General features: G+C 50.2%; 6 protein-coding genes across 6 annotated transcripts; 3 read left to right on the top strand and 3 right to left on the bottom strand.

Moving 5' to 3' along the window:
- Positions 1 to 120: 120 nt before the first annotated feature.
- Positions 121 to 1295, top strand: P168DRAFT_288553 (uncharacterized protein). The gene is made up of 3 exons (XM_024836811.1): positions 121 to 305; positions 357 to 921; positions 977 to 1295. Exons 1-3 carry the CDS (start codon positions 169 to 171, stop codon positions 1211 to 1213), a joined length of 939 nt encoding a protein of 312 aa, XP_024695216.1. The 5' UTR covers positions 121 to 168; the 3' UTR covers positions 1214 to 1295.
- A 3311-nt stretch (positions 1296 to 4606) lies between these two features.
- P168DRAFT_232180 (dipeptidyl peptidase III) lies at positions 4607 to 7074 on the top strand (the record flags this gene model as incomplete). Its single annotated transcript, XM_024833313.1, has 8 exons — positions 4607 to 4698; positions 4754 to 4955; positions 5011 to 5815; positions 5865 to 5914; positions 5971 to 6409; positions 6461 to 6534; positions 6591 to 6614; positions 6673 to 7074. The coding sequence occupies 8 exons, from the start codon at positions 4607 to 4609 to the stop codon at positions 7072 to 7074; spliced, it is 2088 nt and encodes a 695-aa protein (XP_024695215.1).
- A 259-nt stretch (positions 7075 to 7333) lies between these two features.
- Positions 7334 to 8692, bottom strand: P168DRAFT_316615 (tetratricopeptide repeat protein; the record flags this gene model as incomplete). The annotated part of the gene is made up of 4 exons (XM_024840032.1): positions 7334 to 7565; positions 7622 to 8045; positions 8269 to 8492; positions 8544 to 8692. The coding sequence occupies 4 exons, from the start codon at positions 8690 to 8692 to the stop codon at positions 7334 to 7336; spliced, it is 1029 nt and encodes a 342-aa protein (XP_024695214.1).
- Positions 8693 to 9038: 346 nt separating this feature from the next.
- On the top strand, positions 9039 to 11074 carry P168DRAFT_265288 (acetamidase/formamidase family protein). Its single transcript, XM_024834904.1, has 5 exons — positions 9039 to 9580; positions 9640 to 9658; positions 9735 to 10023; positions 10084 to 10357; positions 10439 to 11074. Exons 1-5 carry the CDS (start codon positions 9506 to 9508, stop codon positions 11012 to 11014), a joined length of 1233 nt encoding a protein of 410 aa, XP_024695213.1. The 5' UTR covers positions 9039 to 9505; the 3' UTR covers positions 11015 to 11074.
- Positions 11075 to 11321: 247 nt separating this feature from the next.
- On the bottom strand, positions 11322 to 13278 carry P168DRAFT_288548 (peptidyl-prolyl cis-trans isomerase D). The gene is made up of 5 exons (XM_024836810.1): positions 13172 to 13278; positions 13025 to 13092; positions 12889 to 12898; positions 12741 to 12827; positions 11322 to 12664 (listed from the first exon to the last, which is right to left on the bottom strand). The coding sequence occupies exons 1-5, from the start codon at positions 13185 to 13187 to the stop codon at positions 11721 to 11723; spliced, it is 1125 nt and encodes a 374-aa protein (XP_024695212.1). The 5' UTR covers positions 13188 to 13278; the 3' UTR covers positions 11322 to 11720.
- A 197-nt stretch (positions 13279 to 13475) lies between these two features.
- P168DRAFT_288546 (D-aminoacyl-tRNA deacylase) lies at positions 13476 to 14844 on the bottom strand. The gene is made up of 6 exons (XM_024836809.1): positions 14692 to 14844; positions 14501 to 14624; positions 14265 to 14446; positions 14154 to 14196; positions 13874 to 14100; positions 13476 to 13788 (listed from the first exon to the last, which is right to left on the bottom strand). Exons 2-6 carry the CDS (start codon positions 14505 to 14507, stop codon positions 13645 to 13647), a joined length of 603 nt encoding a protein of 200 aa, XP_024695211.1. The 5' UTR covers positions 14508 to 14624; positions 14692 to 14844; the 3' UTR covers positions 13476 to 13644.
- Positions 14845 to 14954: the final 110 nt, after the last annotated feature.

The following is a 14954-nucleotide window of genomic DNA, read 5'->3' as shown; positions in this document are numbered from 1 at the left end:
TCTTCTGGGGCGCAGCAGTGCATGATGCCCAATTCGACCCAGGTCGAGGCAACATCTCAAAACCGGGCGCTTGATAAGTAGCCTGCCCCAGCCTCACTTCTCCCTGTTTTCCGCGCCAACTAGTATTATTATTTTTTTTTTGTTTTTTTCAACTCTCGCCAAGTGATCATGAGTTTCGGTTTCAGCATTGGAGATTTTCTCACTGTCATCAATAGTGCCAACAATATTCGAACAAAATTTGTTGGTGCGCCTGCTCAATTCAGGGCTCTCTCCGATGAGTATGGCGCTACTGTCTCCCTGTATGGCTAAGACATAACTATTACTAATTTATTCATCAACAGAGTAAGGAATCTTACCATCGTCGTGAATGATGTCAACATCGATTTATCCAACACTGCTCTCAGCAGGGAGCAAGAAACGGAGCTGCAAGAAATAGCAGCCAGCTGCCGCAATGTTCTCGCTGGAATCGAGAAGACGATCGAACAATACTCTGCGATAAACGCCCCTCATAGTTTGAAAAGAGTCTGGAAACGTCTCAAGTGGGAACCAGACGACATTCGTGACCTTCGGAATCGTCTTTGCAGTAATATCGGCCTTCTCAATGCGATCAACGGGCGGATCACCCGCGACGGTGTCCTGGAATTACTGGGACACTCAAACAATGAGCGAGTCAAAAAGTGTCTTGAGTGGCTGTCACCCACGAACTATGCAGTACAGCAGAGTGACTTTATCGGTCGGCGCCAACCAGGAACAGGGGAGTGGCTTTTAGAGTCACCCGAATTCCTGGCATGGATCGAAAGGCCGCAGGAAACATTATTTTGTCCAGGTATTCCGGGAGCTGGCAAAACGATCCTTGCATCGGTTGTGATCGATGAGCTTGAGGCTCGATATGAGAATGACCAAGGCATCGGCATTGCATATCTTTTTTGCAGTTTTGAGCACTATGATGATCAAATTCAGAAGCCAGAAAGCTTACTGGCAAGCATTCTTCGGCAGCTGGCCCAGGGTCTGGTTCCAATGCCAGACATTTTTATGGCATTGTACGACATGCACGAGACCAAAGGAACACGGCTATCTTTCAATGAAACTTCCAAGGCCTTGCGGTCGGTTGTTCATCATTTTTCCCGGGTCTTCATTGTTGTTGATGCGTTGGACGAATGCGGGACCCTTGCCATATCACGAATACTGGACGAACTTTTCAATCTTCAGATGACAAACAACCTAAATCTTTTGATGACCTCGAGATTTATCCCAGAGATAATGGCTAGGTTTCAAAACAAACTTACTCGAGAGATTCGTGCAGCAAAGCCAGACGTGACGGCATATCTCAATGCCAATATGAAGAGGCTCCCCTCCTTTGTGTCACGAAATCAACAGCTGCAGCAGAAGATCACAAAGGAAATCACTGATGCCATTGGTGGAATGTGAGTTCAAATTTTTGTTTGCCCACCTAGCTCTTTCATCAACCTATTCTAATAATGCACTAGGTTTCTCCTCGCACAACTTCATCTGGACTCGCTGAGCGGGAAACGCTCGGAAAGAGCAATTAGGCGTGAGCTCGAGGAGCTGGCGCGGGGCTCTAAAACATATGATTCCGCATATGATAAGACCATGCAGAGAATCGAAGGCCAGGTCCCCGATCGGAGAAACATGGCTACAGAAGTCTTGTCTTGGGTAACTCGTGCCAGAAGACCATTGACAACGTTAGAGCTACTGCATGCTCTTGCTGTGGAGCTGGATGAATCTCAATTCCATGTGGACAATCTTCCCGATCTCGACGACGTCATTTCTGTTTGTGCAGGTTTGATCACAGTAACAGCCGATCCAATGGGGGATACTGTTCGATTGGTCCACTACACTGCCAAGGAGTACTTTGAACGGAGGTGGACCAGCTGGTTCTCAGATGCGCATAACAGCATTGCGACGATCTGTGTGACATATCTCTCATTTGATGTCTTCCAGAGAGGTGTCTGCTCAACCAATTCAGAGTTTGAAACACAACTTAATCAATACCCTCTTTATTCCTATGCGGCCAAGTACTGGGGACATCATGCTCGGACTCAGTCAATAAATGAAAAATTGCTCATGGCATTCCTTGGTGATACAGGAAAAGTCAATGCATGTGTGCAAGGGATTTTTGCCGTCAATGGATTTTCAAGTCATGGCGATTATTCCCAACGAGTGCTCATGGGGTTTACTGGACTGCATCTTGCTGCTTACTTTGGGCTTGAAAGTGTGGTGCAGTCCATGATTAGACATTGCGATCAATCTCACGCGAGGGATTCAAAGGGCAGAACTCCCTTGATTTGGGCGGTATACGCTGGTCATGACGCAGTGGTCAAACTCTTTTTGGAAAATGGCGTTGATGCACACAGGCATGCTTGGGATGGTCGAACGCCAATATCCTTGGCAGCCTCTACGGGATGGTTAGACATCGTTAAACTTCTTCTAGATTATCATGTGGATCCGGACTCCAGGGATATCGATGATCAGACCCCTCTTTCATGGGCAGCATATCGAGGTCACAGCGAGATCGCCCAACTTCTCGTGAAGAGAGGAGCTAATCCTGACTCCAAAGACGAGTATAGCAAAACACCTCTCTCATGGGCGGCTGCCGATGGCTGGGTGGAAATTGTTCAGCTTTTACTGGAACAATCCGTTGATATAGATTCCAAGGATGGACTTGGACGGACACCAGTCTCCTGGGCTGCAGAGAATGGGCATATCGCTGTGGTTAGGCTCCTACTGGATAAAGGTGCTCAACCAGACTCGAAAGATGCAGGAGGGCGCACTCCTTCGTTCTGGTCAGCCCACTATGGCCATGTGGTCATCTCTGGCCTCCTCCAGATGAGATCAACCGATCCAAGTTCACGGGTCCCGGTAATGGATTATATGGATCCTGTGCTCCAAAACACAGAGCACTCTTTGCCTCCGATTGGGCTAAATAGCAGTTCATATCCCCTCTTCCTGGAGTACAAATTGCCTTTCGATCAGAATGAGCCTACTCATGAGTCTGTGCTTACGTGCCCACTTTGCTTCAAGAGGTCGTGGTCATCACATAATCGCCTGGCGTTCAAAAGACACATGAACGATCATCACTATCATCAGTTCATTTACCATTGCGTCGAGCCATCTTGCGGACGAAGATTTGTAAGACCTGATAAGGCGAAAAGCCATTTTGCAGGATGGCACGGGATGATACTATCACTGAAAGATCTTCAAAAATTCCGAAAAGAAGAGTCTTTGCCTTCAAATTGTCCCGTTTGCCACAGGCATGTTAAATCGTGGAGTGAATTTTTTGAATGCGTGTTGAACCACGCCCAGGATCCCTCGTCTTCCAACGAGGTTCCGCCAATCCCGAGCCTCAATGAGCAAGGGCAGAAAGATGATGGCACAACACGGCCATGATTCGATGAACGAAGTTAGAAAGCCATGTGAGTTAAATGAGTCGTGTCCTCAAAGTGGTCCTATCTGTCGAAAGCCAATTGCTTCGCGGGAAAAATTAGACATCTGCGTTCTTCAGCACGCCCAAGCTCCCTCACCTTATAGTGTGAGAGTAAAACATCCCCAGCCCAAAAACGCCGAAGCACAGCGTAGATGGAGCGTCATTTTCAATTCATCTTTCTCAGATAGTTGATGGTGGGAAATACGTATCGGAGTTCAAAACTCAGGGCAGTTTATGCCTCAGGATTCGCCCGCCAGTAGTCAATCTGTCGCGCTTTTTTCTTAGACAACTCTTTGAAGTGAGGGCCCTCATGTCACGAACAAAGTGTCGTGTCAAGGGAGGAATCTCGGAGCCATATTATGCAGGTCCCCCTCTTATGATCTTCAAGATTGAGAGATGCTTGGGACCTAGAAAATCGACAGCTAGCCAGGGTGGGCTGCACAGATGTCGCACGTGTATCGCTGTACATTTGCTACCTATGTGCCCCTCCTTCTCTGCCGTCATGCTTCGAAGTCCTAAGCATCTCCGGAGTAGTCTCAAGTCAGGGGACGCGGCATGGCACCGAGATTCCCTCCTCCAAAGCTACGTCTTATGCGTGTAACAAATGTTCGTGAAATGATAGAGAGCCAGTCACCCAGCACGGCTCAAATGGCCGAAGAAGCTGAGTGCAGCGAGTCTACAATCAAAATATCCGCAGAAACTTACGACAATTTGGAAGCGCCCACGCCCCTCCAACACGAGTAGGTCGAAGACGTGCGATATAGTGAGAGTCGGAATCAGATTCAAATTCCCCTTACACTCACGGATTTTTTCTCAAATCCTATCTTGGAACACCCTAATCTATAGTTGGCTTAGTCGTAGATCTCCCTTTTCCAAGTATAGAGACGATTTTTTACAGGACAAAAGTGACTTGGGGAGCATTTCATTTGAGACTCGTTGCATGTATTCTAGCATCTTATTTTATGGAAGACAATAGACATTTGTTTTCAATGCATATAATTCTCCTCAACCGGTGTCTCCACCTAGATTTACTGGCAGCCACCAAGTCACATGAGCGGGGTCATCTCTATCCAATGGCGAAGATAAAAGACTCATCGACGATCCCTCGTCCAAATCCCATGGAAACCAGATCCTCCAGCCAATCGCTGTTCCTTTTCCATAATGAAAGCTCCCCAGATATCACAGCTCTCAGTGGCATCCGCATTCGATGCCCTGGATCCCAAGCAAAAGCTTTACGCCCATTACATGGCTAAGTAAGCCGAGCTCCCCGCATCGCAAGGATGAAACCACATACTGAACCAAACCCAGGGCAGCATGGGCTGGCTCGCGCATTGTCTTTAGACAAGTATCACCGGAAGCCAACGACATATTCGATTTTGTAATTGCGCTCTACGACGGCTGCGATGGGGACTGGGAACGCCTCGCTACTGTAGCGGGCGTCGAGTTCCATGATGTACAATTGCTGCTGGACTACGCTGCGACGTTCCTGTCCAATATGGGGAACTACTATGTAAGAACATCTAATAGCCCTTTGGATACGGGTTAACGTTTTGGATTCTGTGTAGGGCTCTGGTGATCAGAAGTTTACGCCTGCTATTTCTGCAGAGAAACTCGCTGCCCTAGCGGACTCTGCTTCCCCACGTGCGGCTGCACTTTGGGGGCATATTCGGGATGCAATCCTTCAGGAAACCCCACTCAGCCTGGGACCACCGTCTGACTTGACTCAGAGTGCTTATTACCCAGGATTTGAAGGCCCCTCATTTCAGGAAGACATGGCGCATATTTCAAAAACCATAGATGAGCTGGCCATACTTCCGGAAAACACCCGAGTGGAGAAAAAGCGTATCTCTCCGGATATAGAGGTCTTCAATATACTCCAGGCGTCTGTGGCTGAAAAGACGTCGACTTGCCATGTGACCAGCGATCCCACCTCTGACGGGAGGATCATTCGTCTGGTGAACGGGGATCACAAGGAGGAGATGACGCGCATATCTGCTTATTTGTCCAAGGCTCTCCAGTACACTTCTAATAGATCCCAGGATCACATGGTACAAAAACTTCTAGAAAGTTTTATCACCGGCAACCTGGAAACATACAAAGATGCCCAAAGGCTTTGGGTGAATGACAAGGCCCCGCCGGTTGAGACAGTGCTCGGGTTTGTCGAGCCTTACCGCGATCCACTGGGGGTTCGATCTGAGTTTGAAGGAATTGTGGGCATACCTGATGCTAACGAGACGAAGATACTGGGGGAGTTGTCAAGGATGGCGGACAAGTTCGTCTGCCGACTGCCGTGGGTGACTAGTGACAGCGACGATAAAGGGCCCTTCGAGAAGGAGAAATTCGAAGCGCCAGACTTTTCCAGCGTTCAAAGTATGGATGCCTTCCTTTCTTTCAAGATCTGGTTGGCTGATCATTGAAGGCCTTGCATATTGCTCGAGTATCATTTTTCCAGGGATAAACCTTCCCAACGTGAGTTGTTCACTAGTCAAACTGCTGTGGCGACGATGACAGGCTAAAAGTGATAGTACAACGATATCCGCCAAGAGACAGGCTACAAAGGCATCATCTTCTCTAATCGCATGGTCGCAGAGAGTCGTCGGCCAAGGGGTCTACACCTGGTTGACAAATCAGAACAAGATACCTTCAAAAAGCACCGGTTTCACGCATATTATATCTGGGTTGTTCTGCATGAAATTCTAGGACATGGAACCGGAAAGTTCCTGAACGAGTCCACCCCAGGTAGTTACAATTTCGATCCGGATAATCCGCCACTGAACCCAATTACCGGAAAGCCAGTCAGTACCTGGTATGGACCTGGCCAGACGTGGACTGGGGTATTTGGCGATCTTTCGACAACCGTGGACGAATGTAGGGCTGAGCTTGTGGGAGCTTACTTGATTGATGATCAGGATATATCGGCTTTGTTTGGATACAGCCAACAAGGAGAGGTAACACCAGATGACGGTACGATAACTGCATCTCTATTTACTACCTGCTGCTAACGGGTTACTCTAGTTGTCTACAACTTGTACCTCCAACTAGGTACAGACGGACTTCGAGGTTTAGAAAACTATGACCCTACCACAAAAGTATGCTAATCAACCTTCCACACATGTATATCTTTAAGCTATACTGACTTGAACAGAAATGGGGCCAAGCCCATAGCCGGGTAAATGCAACTCCAATGCCTACCTAACATCCAGCCCAAGTTCTAACAGACCATATAGGCCCACTACGCCATGCTTCGTCATCTCCTCCGCGACACCCAAGGCCTCTACACTGTTATATGCGACCCACAAGCCGGCGAGCTCACGGTGAAGGTTGATAGAAACCTCATTATCCAACAAGGGAAGCCCTCCCTTGGTCGCATGCTGTTGAGACTGCACATGTATCGGTGCACTGCGGATATCGCTGGCTGTCGTACGTTTTACGAAGACCTCACGGCCGTGGACGACGAGGCCTTGAAATGGAGAGAGATCGTCATCGCCAAAAAGGATCCACCACTGATATTCTCTCATGCGAATACGTATCTCGATGGAGATACTGTCAACTTACGGGAGTATGAGCCAACATCTAAGGGTATTATCCAAAGCTGGGCCGAGAGAGGGATAGATGCGGTTGTCGCATGACTGGGCCTCACGAGCGGATTGATTCCGTATCAGGATCATGAGAGACCTGCCGCATATGCGTCACCATAGCATCCACGGAACAATTCTTTCGAAACTGGACGGGCCCGCTTCCGCAGAAGAAAGCTCACTGTTGAATTGGGTGAGGTCTTCTCTGAGGAAGACTGCCTTCTTAAGGTACTCTGCGCTTTCTCTTTGTCTTCCGAGGTCTCCCAGCATTTGTGACAGCTTGTAGTTTGCCCGAGCCAGATGACCTACTCCCTCAATGGGTAGGAGCCTTTTCGATATTTTTATACATTCCTCGAGTAGGCTGCACTGCTGATTCGGTGTTATCTCTGCGATGAAGAAGGACAGCTACCTGATGCAAGGAATCACAGACTTTGAGGCGCTCGCTCAAACAACTCTTTCGGAAGGTCAGAGCCTTTGAAGCAAACCTGAGGGATTCGTCGAGGAGCCCTTGCTCAAACTTGATCCTACTGAGCAGGACCATATCGCTAGACGCTGTTATTCTGAGAGCAAGAGACATTTTAAGTCGAAATGGAGCACGTACCCAGAGAACCGTGGATTCCGAGTTTTCAAAAAAGTTTCAACCGAGAAATCCTTCAAAGAAGGGCAACTCTTGAGCATGGCTTCTGCCCCATTAGGATCGCCTATTTTGAGCAACAAGCTGGCCATATTGCTATATGAATTGCCAATTCTATCACTATCGTGCATCAAGCGAATATCGATCGACTGTTGGAGATGCTCTCGAGCCTTTTCGTGCTCTCCGAGCTCTGTGTATGTAATACCGATGTTGACCTGGCTGGCGGCCAGAAAGGGGTCGTTGTCTGGGAGTATCGCTGTACGTAGCTTGTATGCTTCTTTGAAAGATTCTAGGGCATCTGTGGGACGACAGATGTCAAGGTTGATTAAGCCCCGAAGATCAATAGCACTCGCGTACGCAAGAGAGCCTTTTTCGTCGAATTTCTTGAGCGCTATCTCAACGTACGACAGTGCGATGCTGTAATCCTCCCTCTCATAAAGGTACCTACCTCGAATTAGCCATGTTGTTGGGATACGACACAATCACAGGGGGTCATACTAAGAACCAAGAACAGCGAAGCAGCAACTCCGCAAATTCTTGATGTCCAGTTTCAAAGACATTGAAGTGTTCACTTTTCTTGATCATACTTTCTATATGTGGCAAGCTCCTCTCACAATAGCTCCAGGAGGCAGCCTGGTAGCCCACGTCGGCACTATACGTGTCTGGAAAGTGTGCGGAGAGAATGTCTATGCTGAGATAGAGGACCTGTTTCAGTTGATTCAACGTCATTCGGCTGATAGCATCATGCTGGAGAATCCGGTGCATAGATATAATCCCGCTCTCGCTTGACTTGTTAACAAGAGAGTCTTCACGCAATGCCTCTCGAGCATCCACAAACCTATAGACAGGTTAGACGCTGCATAAATGTGTCAATCATGGTAGAACTCACTCCTTCTCGTCCAACATGAACGCCAAATCAGGATCGTCCACTTTAAGAGCGCCATCCTTCAGGAACGACTCCTCAATGTAGTTAGGATTCAAGAACAAAATGATCTTGTAAAGGGTCTTTGCGCTTTCGGAAAGTCTCCAGAGCGACATCTTGCACACAGTCACAAGAGGTGATAGTTCTTCAGAGCCTTCTCCCTCGAGGGAGAGACTTTTGCTCCTGGGGAATTCTTTGTCATTTTCCCTCATTCCAAGATTGGATTAGACCTGCCTCGCCTCTCGCTAGACACTAGTATAACAAAGAAACGCAGAAAAGGCATCATAGCGGTCTTCCCTTCTCATTGTCCGACCATCGGTAGGGCGGGACCCGGTAGGGGGGGAGAAAGCGCGTTTGTTGGACAGGCGGGGTTCACCTGGAGACATCAATGAGTTCAACAAATCAGGACCAATAATTATGTGTGATTCCCATAAGCCCCCCGGTCGATATAGAAAATCAACAGGGATTAACTGCCTGATTGATCCACCTGGCGGTGTTCCGAACTCGAGAACCACCACCCTGAAATCCCCGACAACATTGATAAGCGGTGGACCCAAGATAATCAATACCAAGACAGTTGGAGGAATGAGGGGATACGATGGAGATAACATCACTTACCTAACGATAGAGGAACTTACCCAGGATGGTTTGCCTGATTATTGGCTGTTGTTTGCGGGGTATCAGCCATCGTTGGAGATAACGTCATGTGGGCCGGACAACAGTCATGGATAACACGCTCTCCACTGAGGTTTATTGGCTGTCAATCTCCATCACTCCGAATCTCCAACTCTCCGGTTGTGGTTTCCGGCTGGTAGGTCAGTGCCTCACGGTTATATAACAATAGCCATTAGTTTCCAATTGATCGCTGTCCTACCACGATCCCTCCTGTACCACAGCCAAGTTCAGGACCAAGTAATCCAGCCGAAGATATGGGCGTCAAAGGAATTCGCACGGCCTTGAAGGTCGATTTCGACAAGCATGCTAGCGAGCAGGCTGGATTGCACGTATGTTCAATCATATTCATTGTTTCGATATGTGGCATACTGACCGATTTACTACCCAGAACCGGTGGCACCCCGATGGTACGTCCAACAGGTTCACTCAGAATTCCAAACGAAGCCCTGATGACTATCCTGTGGACAACACTAACAGCAATAGTACCCGCCTACGGCAAGATCGCCAACAACGAAGTCGTCAAGATCGAATGCCTCGACTGGACCGGAGGCCAAATCAAGAACAACGACTCTGCCGACGACATCAAAAACGTCGACCTCACCCAAATCCACTATCTCTCCGGTCCATTCGACATCGAAACCGCCGAACCAGGCGACGTCCTCCTGGTAGAAATCCAGGACGTACAGCCATTCGAGGACCGGCCGTGGGGCTTCACGGGCATCTTCTCCCCGCAGAACGGAGGTGGCTTCCTGGACGAACTCTATCCTGAACCGTAAGATCGATCTCAGTATGCGCCTTTGGTCCCATCAGTAGTCTAACACTGTATATCTAGTGCGAAGGCAATCTGGGATTTCGAGGGCATCTTTTGCTCTTCCCGCCATATCCCTCATGTGCGCTTCGCCGGCCTCATCCACCCTGGTATCCTGGGCTGTGCTCCATCCGCGGAGGTCCTCGCGGAATGGAACCGTCGCGAAGGCGAGCTGATCGCTACCAACACCACCAACCGTGACGTTGCCAAACCCCCCGAGCCGCAGAACGTCCACGCCGGTTCCGCCGAGGAGGCTCTCAAGGCGAAGATAGGAAAAGAGGGCGCACGAACCATTCCCGTACGAACAGATACCATACCCATCCAACCCCAACCCCATCCCCATCCTCGGTGCGATAAACCCCCAAACTAACAAAAACAGGGCCGCCCCGAACACGGCGGCAACTGCGACATCAAGAACCTCTCGCGCGGCTCAAAAGTGTACCTCCCGGTACACGTCCCCGGCGCCAAGTTCTCCGTCGGCGACCTGCACTTCTCGCAAGGCGACGGCGAGATCTCCTTCTGCGGCGCCATCGAAATGGCCGGCATCATCACGCTCAAATTCACCGTCATCAAAGACGGCATCTCCAAGCTAGCCATGAAGTCCCCCATCTTCCACCCAGGCCCCGTCGAGCCGCAGTTCGGCCCCGGCCGCTACCTTACCTTCGAGGGCTTCTCCGTCGACGAGCACGGCAAGCAGCACTATCTCGATGCGACGGTCGCATACCGCCAGACGTGTCTAAGGGTGATTGAGTATCTTCGTCGGTATGGGTATAGTGATTATCAGGTTTATTTGCTGCTGAGCAGTGCGCCTGTGCAGGGCCATATCGCGGGTTTGGTGGATATCCCGAATGCGTGTACCACGCTGGGGGTGCCGATGGATATCTTTGATTTTGATATTAGGCCCGAGGCGGAGGTTGTGGGGAGGGATATGGGGGCTTGTGCGTTTGCGGGGTAGCTAGCTGTTGTTCTTGTTTTGTAGTTTGTCAGGTGTAGGTGATGTTAAAGAGGATTAACGGAGTTTCCTTTGTCTTTCCTTTGCATACTTGTAGCAGCCTTTCCTAGAGCATATCCTGGTCAATGCCACAGCTGGTAGTTACTCACCGTAGTCTACTGCCCCTCACCACTTCCGGCAATCCATCACTCCTTGTGACGGCCTTTCTTATGTAGATTATACGGACCAATGGCACTGAATGAATTATAACCCATGTATATTTGTGCTGAGATTTAACGGACCCCCGTAGTGTGGAACTTTCATGTTACTCCTTACATATTAGACAACATTGCATTTCTTTTGCTTCTCGTTTTCTTCTCGCGGCATCTCCCGCTCCTAAATCTATCCTTCTCTCTTGACGATACACCAGCTGCAGGGTCATCCTACCCGGGCCAAAGTATAAAGAAAATTAGTTGGAAAGAGACATGTATTGCGCCGAAATCCATGCTACAAAAGATGGGGCGTACCCCGGGAAGGATGTTTGCTTGCGGGGCAAATGCGGGGGAGGTGACATTTGGCGGGAGAGGGGGGGAAAAGCGTTGCAAGAAATGATGCACAGTGGTGAGTATTTTCTGCTTATCTGATGCAAATGGGACGAAGAGTATAGAAACACTCATGAATCATGAATCATGGAGAGGGCATGTCTCCCCCGCGAGAACTCCGAAGCAGTCTACGAGAAGAACTTCCGCGCCGTAGCTCGCTCCTTGGCCTCGCGGTTCTTGATCGCCTGCTTGACCCGAGCGACTTCGTTGGTGATCCCCGCATCGCCAGGGGCCAGCTTGGATGCGGCCTCGAGATCCGACAGCGCGGCATCCTCCTCCTTGAGACCGCCGGAAGCAACAGCGCGGCGGTACAGGGCTTTAGCACGGTCGGTGTCCTTGGCCTTGGCGGCGTCGGCGACTTCGAGCGCGTAGGACGCCCAAGTCTGGGCGTTCTTATACTGTGACAGCTTGTTCGCGAGCAGGGCCGAGTTGGAGTGCAATGCAAAGCGCAGGGCCTTCAACTGCGGTTCCAGGTCCTTGGGGTCCTTCTCCTCGTCCGGCTCGGGGAACTCATTCATGTAGCGTAGAGCCTTCTGATACTTCTCGAGACCCAGGGCGAGGTTGCCGGACTTGAAGGCGGAGTTGCCGTAGTTCTTAAGTTCGGACGCGATCTTGAAGCACACGGGAGCGCTCAGCTCCTCACCCTGGTGGTCATCGGGGAAGTCCTCGAACGGATCGCCAGTGGCATCAGGGACCTGCTTGTCGGCCTCATCGTAGTCGGAGCCCGTGAGCTCGCCGCAGTCGACGATAGTCACGTCTTTGTTAGGCTTGTCGGCGTTGGTAGGCATGTTCTCGACCTTGCGAACCACGCTCTTTCCGTTGATCACCTCGCCGAACACGACGTGCTTGCCATCCAGATGAGGGGTGGGGACGGTGGTAATGAAGAACTGGCTACCGTTGGTGCCGGGGCCGGAGTTGGCCATGGAGAGGAGGAAGGGCCGGTCATGCTTCAGATCGAAGTTCTCGTCGGGGAACTTCTCGCCGTAGATCGATTCACCTCCGGTTCCGTTAAAGGCGGTAAAGTCACCACCCTGGATCATGAACTGCTTGATGACACGGTGGAAAATCGAGTCTGATCAACGTGGTGGGGTTGTCAGTTCAGCACAGATTTTGCGGAGCGGGGAAAATTTAGCCGCAGGGACCCCTACCTTTGAAGCTCAACGGCTTGCCCTGTTTCCCCACGCCCTTCTCTCCCGTACAGAGAGCGCGGAAATTCTCTGCGGTCTTAGGGACGACTAAAAACGGTCAGGATATGCACGGGAATATTCTGTCGGACCGGTTCCCAGGGATCCATACCATCATTGAACTAGGTTGGCGGGGTAGTTAGCACGGAAGTTATGCCTCACACAACAGGAACAGCTGTAGTCGCACAGAACGGAAACAGGAAGGGGGGAAATAGAAGAGAGCCAAACAAGACCCACTACCGACTTACCAGTTCGATAGCAATGCGCCCAGTCTTCTGGTTGCCAATCTGAACGTCAAAGAAAACGCGAGGGCGGCCTGTTGTCTGGCGATCAGCAATGGATGATCAGAGCAGCGGAACCCCACCGCGGGAGACAAAAGAGTCCTCAAAACATACGCTGCGACTCGGCCATGGTGAGAGGGAAGAGGAAAATAAGGTTTTAAATAGGGAGAAATGCGATGGAAGATTGCAGGACAACTCGAGGGGTTCGATGGGAGGAGGTGGAGCGGGGAAGAGAGGAAAAGAGGAGAGGTCGGAAGGGAAGCGGAGAGAAAGAGCTGAGGTTGCCTGGGTCTTCAGGAAGCTTCCATCACATCACGGGCCTCAGACGTTCTCTCCACACCTTGCTTTCAGCCACCACTCCCCACATCTCACCACACCGTCGTCTACTTCATCTTGCAGGTTCTCGACATGATCATGAATCCTGGCATTCGTTCTGCCTAATTGGTTCCGGCCAGATCCGTCTAACTACATCATGACCCCCACCAACGCCAATGTACCGACAATGCAGATAGATTCTATGTACATGGAGAAAAGGGAAACAGGGATATCTCTATATTTAGGTCGCTGGGATGATGACACTCCTTCTCTTACTCGAGTAACGAAGCGGGGAGTTTGAACTCATAGCTTTTCTTGTCGTCCTCGGTCGACTCCGCCGGGGTCTGCGACTCGCTCCCCTCATTAGGCTTCTTCTTCTCCTTCTTCGGCATTTGGGTATTAATCTCGATCGTGACCTAAGACGCGACGATGCGAAAGGGAAGAAAACGTTAGCGTGGAACAAATCTGGGAGAGAGCAGACGAGAAGAAACAAGTCTATACCGCTGCATCTGCACTGCGGTAATTTACACCCACCGGCCCGTCGTTCTTCAGTTCGACATCCATCATTGCCTGGAAGACGCCATTCTTTACCCGTTCGGGCTTGTAGGCTGCGCGCAGTCGTTGGAAGAAGTAGTCGTATAGTCGGCGCGCGGTCTCCACATCGGCAGCATCATGGAAGTCGGGCTTGCTGCCTTTTTTCAATTGGCCATAGAGTGTAAATTGCGACACTAGGGAGTGTGAGACCAGAAGGGATTCTGTGGCTAGCACGATGATAGCATACCGCAGAGTATCTCCCCCTCGAGATCCTGAACATTCTTCTTCCACTAGTCACGAAATCCGATCCGTTAGTTTCCCTGTCGCGATGATTTGGTGTTCGTCGACCGTCACTCACCTGTCCGCCACTACCTTCGTCTGGCCAGAGTCGGGCCTTCAGTATGCGGTTGATGAGCGAATCTGCGTCCTTTTCGGTATCCCCCTTGCCCACTCCCGCCAGTACCAAGATGCCTTTGCCTATTGAAGACACCAATTTCTCATCGACGGTGACGGAGGCCGACTTGACTCGTTGGAGGACCGCTGCGCTACTATTTAGCAAGGACTAATCGAGTCGTTGGAGTCATCGTAACGCACCCTTCATATTGCGGGGTATGGTTCGGGAAGAGGGCGGAACAGGTGGAGGTTATAGGACGGATAACAAGGGATTGAGCTGGGAACTCAAGTCAAATCGCCACTCTGATATTAGTGGAGAGCTGTTCTAGAAGTCAGGGGATGTTTAGTAACACTGATAGAGCAGTATACTGCAAACGGAGTTATACACATACCGGTCGGTGTTGAGGAACGGATAGCTGTCATGCACATACCACCATCCCAGGTACAATTGGGATCCAATATTAATGCACAGATCAGCAGTGAAAAGTTCTCCACAGCTATCACGGCAACAAGGATGAACACAGTGATCAATCAAATGGGTGATATCAACTGTCGAAGTGTATCATCCGCATAACACCGAGTGAACTATGCAAACATGTGCTCTCCGGAAACACGATAATCCGAGGGCGGTGGCAGAACGCACCGACACAGCATA

Source organism: Aspergillus campestris (genome assembly GCF_002847485.1).
Source record: "Aspergillus campestris IBT 28561 chromosome Unknown P168scaffold_3, whole genome shotgun sequence".
NCBI classification, from domain to species: Eukaryota; Fungi; Ascomycota; class Eurotiomycetes; order Eurotiales; family Aspergillaceae; genus Aspergillus; species Aspergillus campestris.
The sequence above is the reverse complement of the archived record's forward strand: the minus strand, read 5'-3'. Positions and strand labels throughout refer to the sequence as shown.

Coding starts and splice junctions, on each gene's coding strand:
- P168DRAFT_288553 (XM_024836811.1), top strand. CDS start 169: ATGAGTTTCGGTTTCAGCATTGGAGATTTTCTCACTGTCATCAATAGT. Junction 306..356: donor GCTACTGTCTCCCTGTATGG/CTAAGACATAAC, acceptor AAGGAATCTTAC/CATCGTCGTGAATGATGTCA. Junction 922..976: donor AAGGCATCGGCATTGCATAT/CTTTTTTGCAGT, acceptor CAGAAAGCTTAC/TGGCAAGCATTCTTCGGCAG.
- P168DRAFT_265288 (XM_024834904.1), top strand. CDS start 9,506: ATGGGCGTCAAAGGAATTCGCACGGCCTTGAAGGTCGATTTCGACAAG. Junction 10,024..10,083: donor GACGAACTCTATCCTGAACC/GTAAGATCGATC, acceptor CTGTATATCTAG/TGCGAAGGCAATCTGGGATT. Junction 10,358..10,438: donor AGGGCGCACGAACCATTCCC/GTACGAACAGAT, acceptor TAACAAAAACAG/GGCCGCCCCGAACACGGCGG.
- P168DRAFT_288548 (XM_024836810.1), bottom strand. Junction 12,665..12,740: donor CAAGCCGTTGAGCTTCAAAG/GTAGGGGTCCCT, acceptor CACGTTGATCAG/ACTCGATTTTCCACCGTGTC.
- P168DRAFT_288546 (XM_024836809.1), bottom strand. Junction 14,101..14,153: donor CGAGGGGGAGATACTCTGCG/GTATGCTATCAT, acceptor CACACTCCCTAG/TGTCGCAATTTACACTCTAT. Junction 13,789..13,873: donor ACCGCAGTGCAGATGCAGCG/GTATAGACTTGT, acceptor GTCGCGTCTTAG/GTCACGATCGAGATTAATAC.